The following is a 15,830-nucleotide window of genomic DNA, read 5'->3' as shown; positions in this document are numbered from 1 at the left end:
AAATAAACAAATAACAATAATAATAAACTACAAACTGTGATAAAGCAACATTTATAGCGGTGTCATTTTCTATTTAGATCATTGCTACAGAGTCTGGCTTTAAGGTACTCCGAGTTAAACAAGCCTCAAACTCAGAAGCTGTAAAGTTAAATCCAGCTAAAGGAGACATCTCTCCTCTATAAAAACTGCATTATATAAATATCATAGGTTATTACAGCCTGCTTAAATTATTCTCAAAACAGTTATGTCAAAGTATTCTTCAAGCATAATTTCCTTCAGAACCCAACCTCTATGAATCAGATTTCAGAATGGAGGCATTTTAAATTAAAACATGTATTCAATTAAAAGGGTCCTTTCGAACATGTATATGGTTTCTTGTATGACCAGAAAATGACACCAAACTAGTCTTCTTTTGCATGTGTTTGGGAAAGGGAGGGAGCAATAACCAAAAATAAAAGCATCAAGATCCAAGCGTGTTGTAACTTTTGGGTTGCTGGTATCGGTGAGGCTCACAGGCTAGAGGGAAGTAAGGGGAATCCAGGTCACTGGATCCGGGCGCCAACAGCACATTTATTAGGCAGTTGTAGGATTCAGACCACACATAGCCAGGTCCCACGGGCTCCTTTCCCATAACATACATATTACAGGGTCAGACGCTTTACCAGTAGCGTCAGGTTATTATCATAACCATGGATCCCTGAAATAGAAATGTAACCATTACCGAATGGGTATTTACCTCCTAAAGACCCAACGCCTGAATAAAATATATCAAAGCTGCTAGCATAGCCTGTGACGCAGTCCTGTCCCGACCCCGAGGACATAAACGGACTGCACACATATCTCAGATGCACCCTGGAATAAAGCCCACGAAGCTGCCATGCCCCTGAAGGAATGGACAGTGAGCTTTCTGGAGGAGGCAAGCTGTCCAGCTCATAGGCAGTCCTGACTGCGTCTGCTATCCAGTTGGACAGCCTCTGCTTAGACAGGGCTTGACGACCACAGGGATGTCCCAAAGCAGACAAAACATTGTTCAGACTGCCTGCAACTTTTCGTCCTGTCAGCGTACTACGCCAGGGCCTGCGCTGGGCAGAGCGTATGGAGCTGCAGCTCCCCGTTAGACTGGAAGGAAGCCTCCAGTTCCACAGACTGGTTGACATGGAATGCCGAGATTGTCTTCGGCTAAAGGCAGGATTGGTACAGAGCGTAACCTTTGTCCTGGCCTCTGTAAAAATCAAGCAGACTCTCGCTATGGAGAACGCCTGCATCTCTCACCCGCTTTGCAGAGGCGATAGCAAACAGTCGCTAGACCGATATTTCAGCTTGGCTGAATGCATGGACTCAAATGAAGGCCTCAAGAGCGCACAAGGCCACAGCGGGATGTAACAAACAGGCTGTAGTACACAATATACGTGTACTAAATAAATGAGTGTAAATAAATTAGCACATAAATTATGCAAAATTCATGAAAATTGTACAGTAAAATAGTAACAAGTATTTATGAGATAGGCTCCTCCTGTCAGGTCAGTTCTTGAAAGGAAAAATGGCAATGAGGTCTGTGTGTGCAGTCCATTTATGTCTTCGGGGGCTGGACAGGGCTGGGTTACAGGCTATGCTAGCAGCTTTGATATATTTTATTCAGGTCTTTAGGAGGCAAATACCCATTCTGTAATGGCTACAAACCCACGTTATTCTGGATAATCCCCAGAGGCGCATCCACACTGTTCAAAGCTCTCCGCGCTTCTTTCCTACTCTCGCTAGCTCTGCAAATGCGCATTAGGGAGCGACGTCATCACGCAGCATCAGAGCTAATGACGCACCTTAAAAAAAGCATACAAATCTTTAAAAAGGATCATTACAATGTGATGGGAACACAAAGAAACACAGACCAGGATGGTTCCATCTCATCATTCCACAACTTTATTTAAATCGCCTCAGTATAAATTGTACAAATGTTATTTGTAGCTACAACAGCAAGACCTCAAATAACCCACAGCTCTCTCTCCTTCTCAGATGTTTACATCGTCAACTCCTGCAAGAGAAAACAGAGAAACATTTTTTACAGGATACATTCAGAGGAATGCTGTACAAAATCCAAAAACGTTTTCTGCAACACTTTACAGCTCTTCACGTAAAAAGCTTTTTCAATATTGTATATTCTCAATTTTCCTTCTCAGGACAGATAGTTTGGCTTCATGAAACTCAGAAGAACGAAAGTATGTTTAAATCATCATCGAAGGAAAAGAGGAATATAGCTATTATTGAGGAGGGATCTTTCAAAGAATTTCATTACTTAATCTCAAGCTGTCTCAGTCTTCCCTTTGTCTCTGTCAATTAGCACTGCTGCGGCAGTGCTATCCACTGCGGTTCAGGACATTTTCAAATCTACCACGCCACACTTTGATCTTCCACATGATCTATCCAATTCAATGAGGACTGTGGATTCGTCAGAGAAACTACAGTAGACACGTGCTCAAAACATTTCATTGTTTCAAAAGACTGAAACACATTTGAATCATGTACAGATTACATCTGGATAATTTCACTCGACTACAAATCAATTAAAACACACCCTGCCCACCACGGCTGTCATCAATTCCCATCCATCCCCAGCTTCTGATACTCAAGTGTGCCTTTAGTATAGATCTCTGTCATTGTGAGTTAATAAAACCAATGGTGTTTGAGCTATTGACGGAAACTGTGTATGCCAGGACTGGTAAAATAGTACCAAGACCAGCAGCACCTAGTAACTGGACTAACATAGCAGAAGCCCCAATAACTCTTACCATAATAGCATTAACAATATCGTTGTTGTTGTTCTTTAGTGCCCGGACAGCCTTCGCTCGAGACACGTTCGCCTGCGACATTACCAGCTCGATGTCCTTGATCTCAACACCGGTCTCGTCAATCTGAAGAGGAAATTAGAGGGTTACATTGTTAATTAATTACAAATAAATGAAGCAAAGTCACTTCCAGCATAGCGTGCTGTATCAGACTGTGCCCGCCACCCCCTCTCTTCTCAGGACAGATAGTTTGTCTTCAGTAGACTCAGAAGAACGAAAGTCATACTGTTAAATCATCACAGAAGAATACATCGAAAAGCTCAGACTGATGCACCATTTTAATAAGTTTAGCTAGAAAGTTTGTCGCAATGCACAGATGGCTTTACATGCATCTGCAACATGTTCATGAGTGAAAACTACGCGATGGCGTGTTTGCTACACCAAACTCTGCACGCGTGTTAAACGGCTGGGAGCAGCAGGCAGCCTGCTTACCTCTTCCTCTTCGCTCTCCTCCTGTACGGTAGGAGTCTGTGTGTTTTCTTGGATGTTTGAAACTGCTTCTCCCTGGACCTTGAATTTCTCTGCGGCTGCCAGCTGTGCCTGCTGGGAGAGATCTTCAATCTGGGAAGGAAACAAAAAAAAAGCATGAAGAGAATTTACAACACAAGGTGCAAGAAGTTAAATTACAGAAATGCACGTCCCTCTATCTGGACACCGCTTCATAACCATCCAAAGTGCTCAGAAGAGGACATATTCAGTAGTAACAAATTATGGCAACGTAAATGTGAACTAGTTCAAATATTTTCACGTTTTGGTAGGTTGTTCACATAACTAATGCAAGTCTCAGACATGTTTAAGTGTACTCGTTTATGTGCACTTCATACTGTCTGTACCAGGGTTTTAACAATGTAGATTAGAAGTCACAGTTTCTGAATACAAAACCTCTCAATGCGCGAGATGATCCCTTGATTGTATTTCTTTGTGCAAACAGAACATAAACGGTACTAAAACTGTGTAAATAATTATTGATGAATTACTTGTTCATATCAGCTGTCAAATTTCTTGACCGATGACAATGTTCCCCACTTTCCCTTCTCAGGACAGATAGTTTGTCTTCAGTAGACTCAGAAGAACGAAAGTCATACTGTTTAAATCATCATCGAAGGAAAAGCGGAGCTCTTTAAAATGCAGAGGGCTTACCTTGGCCTCTCCGAACACGATGTAGGTGTCCGACGCGGGACTCTTGTAGACGTCTGGTTTCGTGATGACAAACAGGATGTTCTTTGATTTCCTGATAGTGACCCTGGTTACCCCTGTGACTTGGCGAAGCCCCAGTTTGGACATGGCCTGGAGAAACAGAAACAAAGTGTCTAAACCTCATCTACAGCTTTCATTTATATTCAACTTTGTGCAAAAGACAGGTGGCACGTCTTCCGTCACGAGAAAGGATCTTAATCTTGAACGACCGCAATGTTAACCATCAAGGTGATTTTCTGTCTTTTCTATAATCTCACTTTCCCTTCTCAGAACAGATGGTTTGGCTTCATCAGACTCAGAAGAACGAAAGTCATACTGTTGAACTCATCACTGAAGGAAAAGGAGACATCTTTCGTAATTCAAAAACGCTTTACAAAAAAATGCCTTCACAAAAAGGTTAGTCTACAACTTGCCCACGAAGCCAGCGCTCGTGCAAAATCTTACCTTCCGTGCTTTCTTTTCACTTCGGCTCTGTTTTGCTTTGCTGACTGGTTCTTCGTCAATTTCGGCAGCTGCAGCAAGCTGAGAAAACAGTCATTCATTAGGATGAAAAAAAAAAGTCACCAAAGACATGCGAGGTATATACAATGTATTTTAATTGTGCAAGTATCTTTTTAACTGGTGGCAACACTCAAACCATCTATACTGGTTTGCCTTGCATGTAAAAATAGCATACCATACAACAAATGTCTGCTGCAAATTAAGTATTTCTTTGAAAAAAAAAAAACAGAACTCAATCTGCATTTGTCATGATACATTTAGACTTAACTTTTGCAGTTAACAACTTATTAAAAATGTGTGCAACCAACAGGTCTTTTTGCTCCAAGTAGGATGACAAGACAAGTAAGTTTTACCTTGGTACTAACAAAAAAAAATAATTGGTTAGACAAATGCAAATAACAGAACGATCTAAACTAAGATCACACAGCTATCATAATCCGCAGTGGACTCAAAAAATGCATTTGATGTGTCCAAACGCAGTAAAACTGAGCCAAGAATCTTCCGTCATTCCCTTACCTGTGCCTGCTGCGTGTGTGCGGAGTCCTGTTCCTCAAGATCAGGCACCGATTCGTCACTGTCGGACTCCGTGCCAGACCCTGCAATTCAACAGAAAGGAAATGCATTTTAATACACTTTGTTTCTACACGTTAGGGTCCCAACAGAAACATAACCCATGATCAATGAGGTCCACCGGGGGTCAACAAAACGCATCAAATTGTAGGAGAAGCATTTCAATGGGTTTTTGTTTAACCAATTACAATGAACCCCAAGCAGACAGGATCATACTTCTACTTGGGATCCTAACAAAACACAAGCTGAACTACCAGGGAACCAGCAATATTCTTGTAGCATTTGATTTAAAGACTGATTAAACCATTATTAACACACTAGGAAGGAGACATCCATGTTTATTAGGTTTTCAACTTTTCTGCACAGAACATTAAAAAGTGACCTGACATTTTAAACCTGCGTTCGTGTCACCTCACAAGGAAAGGAGTCAATAAAAATGAAAAGATAAAAAGCATACCTTGGAGATCCCCTTTCTACCTCAAACCCGACACACACATTTCCGCTGTTACACAGAACACCCTTTTTAAAAAGCACAGACCCACACTTTAGTAACAATGGTGGCAACACAGAAACAGGCACGGATAAAACTACAGAACAATTAAAACACATACAAAGCACGGTGTCAAATAAACCAAGCTATTACACCATTCAGCAAACAAGAAATCCTACATTATTAATGTGATTAGAATACAATCCCTTACCAAAAAAAAGTGCATTTGCTATACATCTTTGTATAAAAACCTCTACATTGTTAACATGCAAAACAGTTAAAGTGCAATACACAGGATCTAATTCACACCATTTAGTGCACTTTTTGCCACCAGCAAAATGCCGTGATTGTAGGGCTAGATCAGGGCCAGGCAAATCCAGTCTTACTGCTGCAGACGGCTCTACTTGCACAAAAAACACCACACCAATCTGAACTGACCACCAAGCATTAGATGGGCATGGAGTGCAGGTATGAGACATGCTCGTCACAGGGTAATGTGCTGATCCCTGATCACTACATATGGAGAATGAGAGAGGACTATCCGGGTTTTATCAGGAGGGACTGGAGTTGTCTGCCATTTATTGGAACAGGTTACAGCAAGTAACGGGTTAGTGTTGAGAATAAAAATAAATTAAAAAATAAACACACAGCATGGAGGGAAGATGCCATGCACATTCAGAAACGAGACAGAATTATACCCTTGTCATTCTTGATCACAGGCTCCTGCTTGGCGGGAGCTTTAACCGGGGCTGGTTTGGGGGTGGCAGGAGCAGCAGCTTTGGGCATCTCTACCAGGATGGGGGGCTGGAAGTCAATCTCGGGGGTTGGCTCTTCGGGGGGAATAAGGGGTGGCAGGTCTTCATCGTCATCCACGACAGCAGCAACAGCAGCAGGAGGAGGAGGAGGAGTAGATGTAGGAGCTGGGGCAGGTTTGGGGGCTGGAGGGGGGGCAGAAGACGGAGCTTTTTCTGCAGCAGATGGAGACGAAGATGGCTTAGGACTCTGGGAAGAGGAGGGGGCGGCAGGCACTGCAGCCGCCACAGGAGGTTGAGGCAGGACAGGGGCAGAGGAGGAAAGAGGAGGAGGAGCAGCAGGGAAGACAGGAGCAGGGGCAACAACAGCAGGAGCAGCAGTGCAAGGCTGGGCCACAGCCACTGCCTTTTTGGAGGCAGGCTTCTCCTTGGGTGCAGGGCTAGCCTCCTTAGCAGGCGGGGGAGTTGGCGCAAACTTGACCTCCTTAACTTTGGTCTCTTTTGGAACCACCTTCGGGGGTTCGGGATGGGAGGCGGCAGCTAGCTCAGGGGTTACAGGGCTGGCTTTCGGAGAAGTGGTTTTACCTTCGGGTTTGGAGGCAGGCTTGGGATCAGCAGGTGCAGCTACAGCAGCAGGTGCCAGCTCAGATGCTTGTTGCTGGGGCGTAGCAGCCGCAGAAGGCTTGGATTCAGTTGGGGCTACATTTGAGCTGGGGGTGGCAGGGGCGGTTTTGGGAAGACCAGAGGCAACAGCTGCAGCAAAGGAAATTGGAGGAGGTGCAGCAGACTGGGTAGTAAGCTTAAATTGGGTGGGTGCTGGAGCAGCCTTGGACGGGGCAGGGGCAGGCGCATCAGCCTTGGACGGGGCAGGGGCAGGCGCATCAGCCTTGGACGGGGCAGGGGCAGGCGCATCAGCCTTGGACGGGGCAGGGGCAGGCGCATCAGCCTTGGACGGGGCAGGGGCAGGCGCATCAGCCTTGGACGGGGCAGGGGCAGGCGCATCAGCCTTGGACGGGGCAGGGGCAGGCGCATCAGCCTTGGACGGGGCAGGGGCAGGCGCATCAGCCTTGGACGGGGCAGGGGCAGGCGCATCAGCCTTGGACGGGGCAGGGGCAGGCGCATCAGCCTTGGACGGGGCAGGGGCAGGCGCATCAGCCTTGGACGGGGCAGGGGCAGGCGCATCAGCCTTGGACGGGGCAGGGGCAGGCGCATCAGCCTTGGACGGGGCAGGGGCAGGCGCATCAGCCTTGGACGGGGCAGGGGCAGGCGCATCAGCCTTGGACAAAGAATCAACCTTGGATGGGATAGGAGCAGGTGCATCAGCCTTGGACGGGGCAGGGGTAGGTGCATCAGCCTTGGACGGGGCAGGGGCAGGTGTATCAGCCTCAGAGGGGACAGGCGTATCAGCCTTGGACGGGGCAGGGGTAGGCATATCAGCCTTGGCTTTAGCTGGACATTTTGGTAGAGCTACTTCCTGGGCAGCAGGGAGATGAATTACCTCCTTCTCTGGGGTGGCTGGATCCACCGCCTCTTCTGGATTGGCTTTGGCAGCTTTTGAGGCTTGCTGCTGGGCTGCCTTTGCCCCACCTTTCTTGGATTTGCCTTGTTTGCCCGCATGGACCACTTTGGGGGGAGGACCAGGTTTGGCTCCCTGGTCTAGGGTAGGGACTGCAGACTGGGGGCTTGCAGAGGTCAGGGGGGAGCAGGGGGGCGTAGAGCGAGGGAGGGAGGCAGATTTCGGGGAGGATGGAGACGAGGCAGAAGCAGACAGGGACGGAGAGTTCGGTTTGGCGACAGGCACAGGCTTGGAAGAAGGCAGAGGAGAAGGAGTAGACTTATTTCCTTTTGCTTTTTTAGCTTTTGGGCCGGCAGAAGTGCTAGCAGCTACAGAGCGAGGAGGAGTGGCAGAGACTTTCTTGGAAGCAGCAGAGGAACCAGAGGGAGGAGCGGCTAAAGAAAATAAAGGGTGTGAAAGTTTGACTTGAGAGAAACACTAAAAATACAGATGAAATAGCGGGGGAGGAAAGACAAACCCAAGCTTGAACCCATGCATGTTTAGAACACATAATCGATGCAGAAATCAGTTAGAAATCTACTAGAACCTTCAGTTAGTTCAGCTCATATGAGTTGGAGTTGTTTCTAAAATAATTTATTACTGTACAGTATTTTAGTTGTACACTTTTTGAAATTCAAAATTACTGAATGGGAAAGTTACCCGAACAAACCAAAAGATTAACACACAATCATACTGGAACCTGGCACTGGCAACTAATAGATAAACTAAGGTTCTTCATAAAGACCTGAAGAGTCTAAATGAAAGCCTAAAATGTTCATTCTACTTCAGGTTAACACAGTGTTGTATATAGGTTAATAGGGCACTGCACACCACAGACTGTTAGTGAGTTAGGGGGTCATTTCAATCTACCTGGCTCCGTCTCTGCATCATCAGTGACCATAGGTGCTGCAGCATCAGCAGCAGCAGGGGGCGCTGCAGGCTGAGCCGGAGCTGAATACAGTAAATCAGAGTAACAGTATTACAATATCCCATTTTACTAGGATGCTTCCAAGACATGTATGTATCCACACCAAAGTTTGCTTGGTACACAGCGAATTGAACTTTTAAAATCGCATGTTGTGCAACACAAAAATTAACCACCAAGCCAAAAAAAAAAAAAAAAAAAAAAAAAAGCACTGAAGATTCTGAATGGTGAGAGGTTAAGTGTCTAGATTCTAGCTACCACTGCAAACGTTAGCTGAGAAACACCATTTACTACTTTTCCATTTGGAAAGAATCACTCAGGGATGTGTTCTGGATCCAATCCTATTGGGTTTTGTGTTGAATGACTTTCAGGTAACTGCTACTGGTATGTCCAGAAGCTGAAGCTTGTTATTTTTACATTTCGTATTTACGTAATTAAGGCACCTTTGATCACGAACAGTGCTAATCTCAAGTCTTCCTTTGACAGGCACTGACCATATGTTTGCAATATCCTCTGAATGATCAGGGATTGCAGAAGCATAGGGCAAGTCATTCTGAACCACAGTGATCCAAACAAATTGAACCAGGTCCCAAAGCCAGCTCCATACGGAAACAGGTGCTACCTGAATCACTTCTTGGAAGCCAGCACCCCCACCCCTCCCGACACTGTTAAAGCCCTGTTATAGCTCATAGTGAATCATAGGACGCCAACACCCCAGTTACTGAGTGCATCAATGCCTGATCAACACCAAAGAAAACCGCAAGCTCAGCTAGAACGCACATTTACACAACTGACTTTGGGCTGTGTGCTCAGACTGACTTATACTGAACAATAGCAGAACAACGGAAGCCTCTCAGTCATTGATAAAGCAAAGCTGTATAAACATGTACCGATTTATTTATTTATTTTTTTTTTTTTTAAGTACTTATACCGTGCTTAAAACATCAATGAAAAACGTGTCGGAGAGGAGGGGTGGTGGTGCCGATGTGAGCTTTTCAACTTGAAAACGGATTTTTATCATTTCAGTTTTAGAAAAATAGCTTTGCAGAAAAAAGAGTCCACTCTTACAAATAGCTTTATATTCTGGACAGCTGTTTGAAACGGAAGAAAACGAGGAGGTTCATCTGCCAAGTGTGTAAACTTGCTACCGAACGAGCATAAACACACTAAACTACTGGAAACAATTAAAGAAGCAAAACACATTCGTACAACAAGAGTCTCTAAATCTCCACAAGTCCACAGCTGGGTTTCTGTTCAATGTAAACCCATTAAACACCAGCTAGTGACACTGCCTGTCCAGTCTTGAAAATGTTGGTCAGCACCTCATTGGTGCACAATGTGTTTTTTTAGGCTGCACAGGTCAGTTTACAAGCACTTTTGTACAGTACTGGTATATTTTAGGATTTGGTTTTAATCTTTGAGGATGTAGGTAACGGTTGTGTGCACGAGTGCCTAGTCTGCTCCACACTGAACAGAAATAAAACTGCACTGCAAAATCTAAAATCGGTGCTTCAACGGCTGTCAACGGTGCAGTTTCTATTTGAACCAGCACAAACAATTTATATGCACTTTGCCTTGCATACACAAGATATTTGTAGTTCTTAGTCTGCATGCAGAACTAGGGTTTTGCATTTTAAAGTCTGAAGGTTTAAACCAGCTTTCACCTTTAGAAAGGATCTATAATGTCTTGGTCAAATAAAAGACATCAGGATTGTCCCAAATGTTTTTCATGGCTTAAAACAGAAACCTGAACTGTTGGCGGTTGGACTGAAATCGACTCGCGTGAAAGGAGACAGAATTCCGGTGTCAGCGACGCTCAACTCAGACACAAAGCACATTCAGAAGGCAGGGGACAGAGGTGGGCACGCTTCTACTAACTAGTACCCAACCCACCTGAAGGCTCCTGGGCAGTCAGAGCCGGGGCAGCAGGCCCTGAATCGGCCTCAGTCTGGGAAGCCTCGCTCGCCACCTCAGGGTTGGCCCCCTCAGGAGGGCTCTCTGTGGCGGCCTCTTTAGTCGTTTCTGTTGCTTCCGTCACTGGGGCAGGGGAGCTGCTCACTTCCCCCGAGGCTGGGAGGAGTCACGGCAATGACATCATAATTATCAGCTGTTATACTCTCGGTCCACCTCCCACAAGAACCCGTGCTACCCACTCACTCTGCGTTCCCCGCTCTGTGTACGCCATCACCATGTGGGGCATGACACCGCGTTTAACACTGACAGGACGGTGTGGGTGTGCGGCGGCCCTTTTCAACTACAGACAAAGCTGTCAAACAACCGAGGGTTTTATAAGACAAGGCAGTCTTCTACAACAAGTGGTCTTTTGACACACACAAGTTTAACCTGCGATTTTTTTAAATGACTTAAGTCAAACCTTAAGCCTTGTTTTCCCCACTAGAGCACATTTAAAAAAATGGATAAACACATTTTTTTAGGTTTATACCAATAAGGGGAGATGGAATTCTTAAGCTCAATACCACACACCCACTGTAAGTAGTTCCTGGAGTGCTCAAATGACTAAAGCGTGCTGCATGAAACAAGTGTACCATTTTAAAACAGGTGTATTACCAAAGCCTGCGATTAACTGCTTCCCACCTATCAATCCTCGCTTCCCCTAAAATGATCATGCAGTGCTCACAGCCAGTGGACTACAATTCGTGGTCAGTGGCGCTCAACTGAGACACAAAACACATTTAGAAGGCAGGAGAGAGAGGGAGAGAAAGAAAGAAAGAGAGAGGGAGACTGGCACACTTCTGCTAACTAGTCAACAGCCCAGTTTTTATTTGAACCAGAATTTATATGCGCTTTGCCTTGCATACACAAGATATTTGTAGTTCTTAGTCTGCATGCAGAACTAGGGTTTTGCATTTTAAAGTCTGGAGGTTTAAACCAGCTTTCACCTTTAGAAAGGATCTATAATGTCTTGGTCAAATAAAAGACATCAGGATTGTCACAAATGTTTTTCATGGCTTAAAACAGAAACCTGAACTGTTGGCGGTTGGACTGAAATCGACTCGCGTGAAAGGAGACAGAATTCTGGTGTCAGCGACGCTCAACTCAGACACAAAGCACATTCAGAAGGCAGGGGACAGAGGCGGGCACGCTTCTACTAACTAGTACCCAACCCACCTGAAGGCTCCTGGGCAGTCAGAGCCAGGGCAGCAGGGCCTGAATCGGCCTCAGTCTGGGGAGCCTCGCTCGCCACCTCAGGGCTCTCCACCTCAGGAGGGCTCTCTGTGGAGGCCTCTTTAGTCGTTTCTGTTGCTTCCATCACTGGGGCAGGGGAGCCGCTAACTTCCCCCGAGGCTGGGAGGAGTCACAGCAATTACATCATCATTACCATCAGCTGCTGAACTCTCAGTCCACCTCCTAGAATAACCCAAACTACCCGCTCACCCAGCGCTGTGTAAGCCTTCACCATGCCAAACGCCGACAGGAAGGTGTGTGTGTGGCATCCCTTTTCAGCAGGCAAAGCTGTCAAACAAACACCCTTTGTCCAGACTGGTCTAACACAGGAGGCTGCCTGCAAGAGGTTTAAATTCATGACCACATTTTTTCACAGGATGCTGTAATAGAGGCGGTCTTCTACAGCAGGTGTTCTTTTGACACACACAAGTTTCTCAAGTAGTTCCTGGAGTGCTCGAGTGACTACAGCATGCTGCATGAAACAAGTGTACCGTTTTAAAACAGGTGTATTACCAAAGCCTGCAATTAACTGCTTCCCACCTATCAATCCTTGCTTCCCCTAAAATGATCATGCAGTGCCCAGAGCCACTGGTATTAGGTGCCACTTTCAGCAAAGCCGTGTCCCCTTTGTCAGTATCGAAGCTTAACACAGTATGCTCCACCACCACTACGTACAACACATTGCGATTAGTTTTCTACACTTGGCGGTCGCAGCTACACATACCTCACATCTTCTGTGTATGTCTGCAACACACATGTGTCACACTGGCTAGAGCGCAACAGTGAATACATGACATGCATACTGGTATAGTAACTGGTCCTCTTACTGGGGAAGTTGAAACTGCTTCAGAAAAACGTAATAAAATAGGATTCCCAAATATCTTTTAATACTGAATGATGCTTTAATTGCTTTGTATAAAAAAAAAAAAAAAACAGGTGTATAAGAAATTGTACTTCGTACATCACATCCCTTAACTTACTACAATACCCAAAGATAAAATGTAATACACATTCTTAAGACTGGCCCCTTGAGTGAACTCCTTAATATGGTTCCGAATAAGGCGACGCAAAACCTCTAAGCACAGCCTAGGTTGACCCATTTCAATCACCAAGCAAAAAAAGTGAAAACCATCCAAGTGTGCTCCATGTCAAAGGCGCATGCAATAAGGTTACCACATATTAAAGTTGGTGCATTTGTTAGTACCGGTGTACCTTACAACCCAGGGGTCATTCAACAGTGCATGTCAGTGTGTGTGGAGGGGGTCCTGAAATTCCCATAACAATTAAAGAAATTAATCGTTTGGTTATGACAGAGGGCATATGAAGCACTAACTTTACCAAGGCAGAAATCCAATTGAAGAATAGGTGAACTCGAAACAAAAAGAAAACTCACTATCCTTGACTTCCTGTGTAGCATGACATTAGCTTTGTGGTTGGGCACCAAAACAAAAAGATATCATGCCGTCTGTATTTAGTACAAGGAAAAATACAGGTTTTTCAGTGGGGGGGACATATGGACGCAATTCAAATTTGACCTATTCTTGCATCAAGCCATTACAATACACAAATCATCTGCCCTGGCAACTATAGACATGACTGCCAACAGCTGACCAAAACAGCCAGCAAACTTTTTAGCAGCTGTGGATTCAATTTAGATACGGCTGTTTCTAATGGGGGAGCTGGATGTCAAATTGATTGAGAAAGGGCTTTTAAAATAAAGAAATGAGATTCACCTTGAATAACAGATCAACGTGTGCCTACGAGTTTTTTGGCGTGTTCAGTGGCTCTCAACTTTGTTCCACCAAAGCCTTTCTTAATATCAGCATTATCAGTCAGGTCTACCAAAGAACCACCACGGGTTACAGAACATCTCAGGAGTGGATGCGTTCACGGCAATACATTTAAAAGCAATGCAGATCTGAAATGCTAACAGTCAATTCTCTCTGCGGACCAGAGTTGAGAGCTACTGATCCAAAGGGCTGATTCCAGGACCCCTCCCTGCCAGTGTGCGTGCGTGTGTGTGTGCGAGGAGAGCTATACAAACCTGTCTCAGCCTGAGGCTGATGCATCTCTTGTTCCGTTGCTGGAACGGTTTCTGTGGCTTCACCAGGCATTGCTGTGGAAACAAATAATAACATTTAAAATAAATTAAAAAAAACACACACAACAGCAACACAATCAAATATAAATACGAGCCATTCCCCTAGAAATGCTGACCCCTACTAAAGTTACACAACTCCTGTTTAATTTTATCTTTGAGGCAACCAACATGGTTTGTACTGACACTGTATCAAATAACAGTTACAGCTTCACTGCAGAATAACTCACTACTTTTTGTATGTTTTTGGGAACTATTCATATTAGGAGCCAGAACTGGTAACCCCGAAGTGCTGTAGAAAAAAGCCTACATCTACTAAGGCAATGCGAAAATAAGATCGCCACAATAGCTGTATTTAAAGCACGCTGTAAAAAAGCCGCATGTTTGACACCACTGAGTTAATTATTTCGCCGTTACAATGTAGGTTAGTTATAGTTTTCTTTTGGCAGTTCGGATACTACACCACAGTGCACACACTGACAAAACCCGCATAACCTTTACATTTGAACATTTTCATTGTACACTTCAGAACAGAACCAGCCGCGACTACTTTAGGTGATAGTCTTTATTCAATTTAAATACGTCGGCTTGACACATTCATATTGATCCATGTCTAGGTGAAGCAAAAACTAAAATTCAAACCAGTAAGATGACGAATTTATCCGTTGATAAACAAGGTGGCTATAAAATGCACTTCAAATGGAGGCCTCCGACTTCTTGCACAATACAACTCGTCCTGGCATTTCCACACACGATACAGTCCCACGCTTCAATTCAAATCACATGTCTGAGACAGTGGCGACACCCGTGAAGCGTGGAAGAAAACCAAAATACACCAACCCGGTGTGTGCCACAGAGACCCGAGGACACACAGTTACAGCGTCGATAACACAACACGTTTTATATTTTCGGAGCTATCCGAGCGCCCGAGTTTTGACAGTATTTGAACTCCAGAAACCAGGCGAACTGCAAGCAGCACATTGTTATAACCGGCAATCTTTTTTTTGTAGTTAACTACATTTTTATTTTCAGTTTTCCACACAGTGTTTCTCCCTTCATTTTCCAGACGCTCTCGCTTGTGCTGTTCACACCGAAGCAGCCTTTTTTTTTGAAGCAGTTTGTCGTTTCAAAGACCGACCCCCCATTTTGTCCCAGCACTATCTTCTAAAAGGGGGTCGTTTATTACCAAACGGACTCCCAAACCACTGAAATATCGGTATGACTTGGTAGCCGGGACCCTGCGGTTTCTAAAAAGCCGATTTTGAGGTGATTTTGAGAAGTCTGTGATAGAAGATGCGAGTAGATTTTGTGACAGAAACACTCACTGTGTCAGGAGCTCGGATCCAAGATGGCTGAAAGAGAGACGCTGACCTCCGGCTCGTGGGGATGTCGGACCTCCCAAAGCGTTCTGCTTCCGGGTCTGTGAACCTAAAATAAAAGAGGAGCGACAAAGTGTTGAGTTTGTGTCTGAATCCTTATTTTGGGTTAGAATTCAGCCCAGGAGATAGTTTTAATCTTTACAGTTTCCCCCCCCACACCAATGTAACATCATTTTTTAAATAACGCATTGAAGAAGGTTTTGTTATTCATTATGTTTTGTAGCAAAGCCTTAAACCGTTTGATATAAACATCACAGACACCACCTTTGTGTCTGTAAGATTTATTAGATATCAAAAAAAACAAAATGTTATTATCTGTTTCGGAACTGGCGAGTTA

At 44.8% G+C, this 15,830-nt stretch overlaps 1 protein-coding gene and 4 non-coding genes across 15 annotated transcripts; all 5 read right to left on the bottom strand.

The window, feature by feature from the left end:
* Positions 1 to 1,894: 1,894 nt before the first annotated feature.
* Positions 1,895 to 15,587, bottom strand: LOC117400913 (nascent polypeptide-associated complex subunit alpha). 11 transcript variants are annotated; one of them, XM_034914137.2, is made up of 12 exons: positions 15,440 to 15,587; positions 14,061 to 14,132; positions 11,960 to 12,136; positions 10,724 to 10,900; positions 8,776 to 8,856; positions 6,297 to 6,566; positions 5,055 to 5,134; positions 4,482 to 4,559; positions 3,981 to 4,127; positions 3,273 to 3,401; positions 2,784 to 2,906; positions 1,895 to 2,029 (listed from the first exon to the last, which is right to left on the bottom strand). In XM_034914137.2, exons 2-12 carry the CDS (start codon positions 14,128 to 14,130, stop codon positions 2,015 to 2,017), a joined length of 1,347 nt encoding a protein of 448 aa, XP_034770028.2. In that variant the 5' UTR covers positions 14,131 to 14,132; positions 15,440 to 15,587; the 3' UTR covers positions 1,895 to 2,014. The 11 variants fall into 11 exon arrangements, with proteins under 11 accessions (XP_034770028.2, XP_034770029.2, XP_058869475.1 ...); XM_034914138.2 differs by having other exon boundaries at positions 6,297 to 6,536; XM_059013492.1 differs by lacking the exon at positions 8,776 to 8,856.
* LOC117967113 (small nucleolar RNA SNORD59) lies at positions 2,166 to 2,237 on the bottom strand. The gene has a single exon (XR_009319784.1). It is a non-coding gene; the product is annotated as a small nucleolar RNA SNORD59 (small nucleolar RNA).
* Positions 3,012 to 3,086, bottom strand: LOC117967111 (small nucleolar RNA SNORD59). The gene has a single exon (XR_009319782.1). It is a non-coding gene; the product is annotated as a small nucleolar RNA SNORD59 (small nucleolar RNA).
* On the bottom strand, positions 3,871 to 3,946 carry LOC117967112 (small nucleolar RNA SNORD59). Its single transcript, XR_009319783.1, has one exon. It is a non-coding gene; the product is annotated as a small nucleolar RNA SNORD59 (small nucleolar RNA).
* On the bottom strand, positions 4,299 to 4,374 carry LOC117967110 (small nucleolar RNA SNORD59). Its single transcript, XR_009319781.1, has one exon. It is a non-coding gene; the product is annotated as a small nucleolar RNA SNORD59 (small nucleolar RNA).
* Positions 15,588 to 15,830: the final 243 nt, after the last annotated feature.

The sequence above is a fragment of the Acipenser ruthenus genome, chromosome 45 (genome assembly GCF_902713425.1).
Source record: "Acipenser ruthenus chromosome 45, fAciRut3.2 maternal haplotype, whole genome shotgun sequence".
Taxonomy (NCBI): domain Eukaryota; kingdom Metazoa; phylum Chordata; class Actinopteri; order Acipenseriformes; family Acipenseridae; genus Acipenser; species Acipenser ruthenus.
Note: the sequence above shows the minus strand (reverse complement) of the source record. Positions and strands in the feature narration are given on the sequence as shown.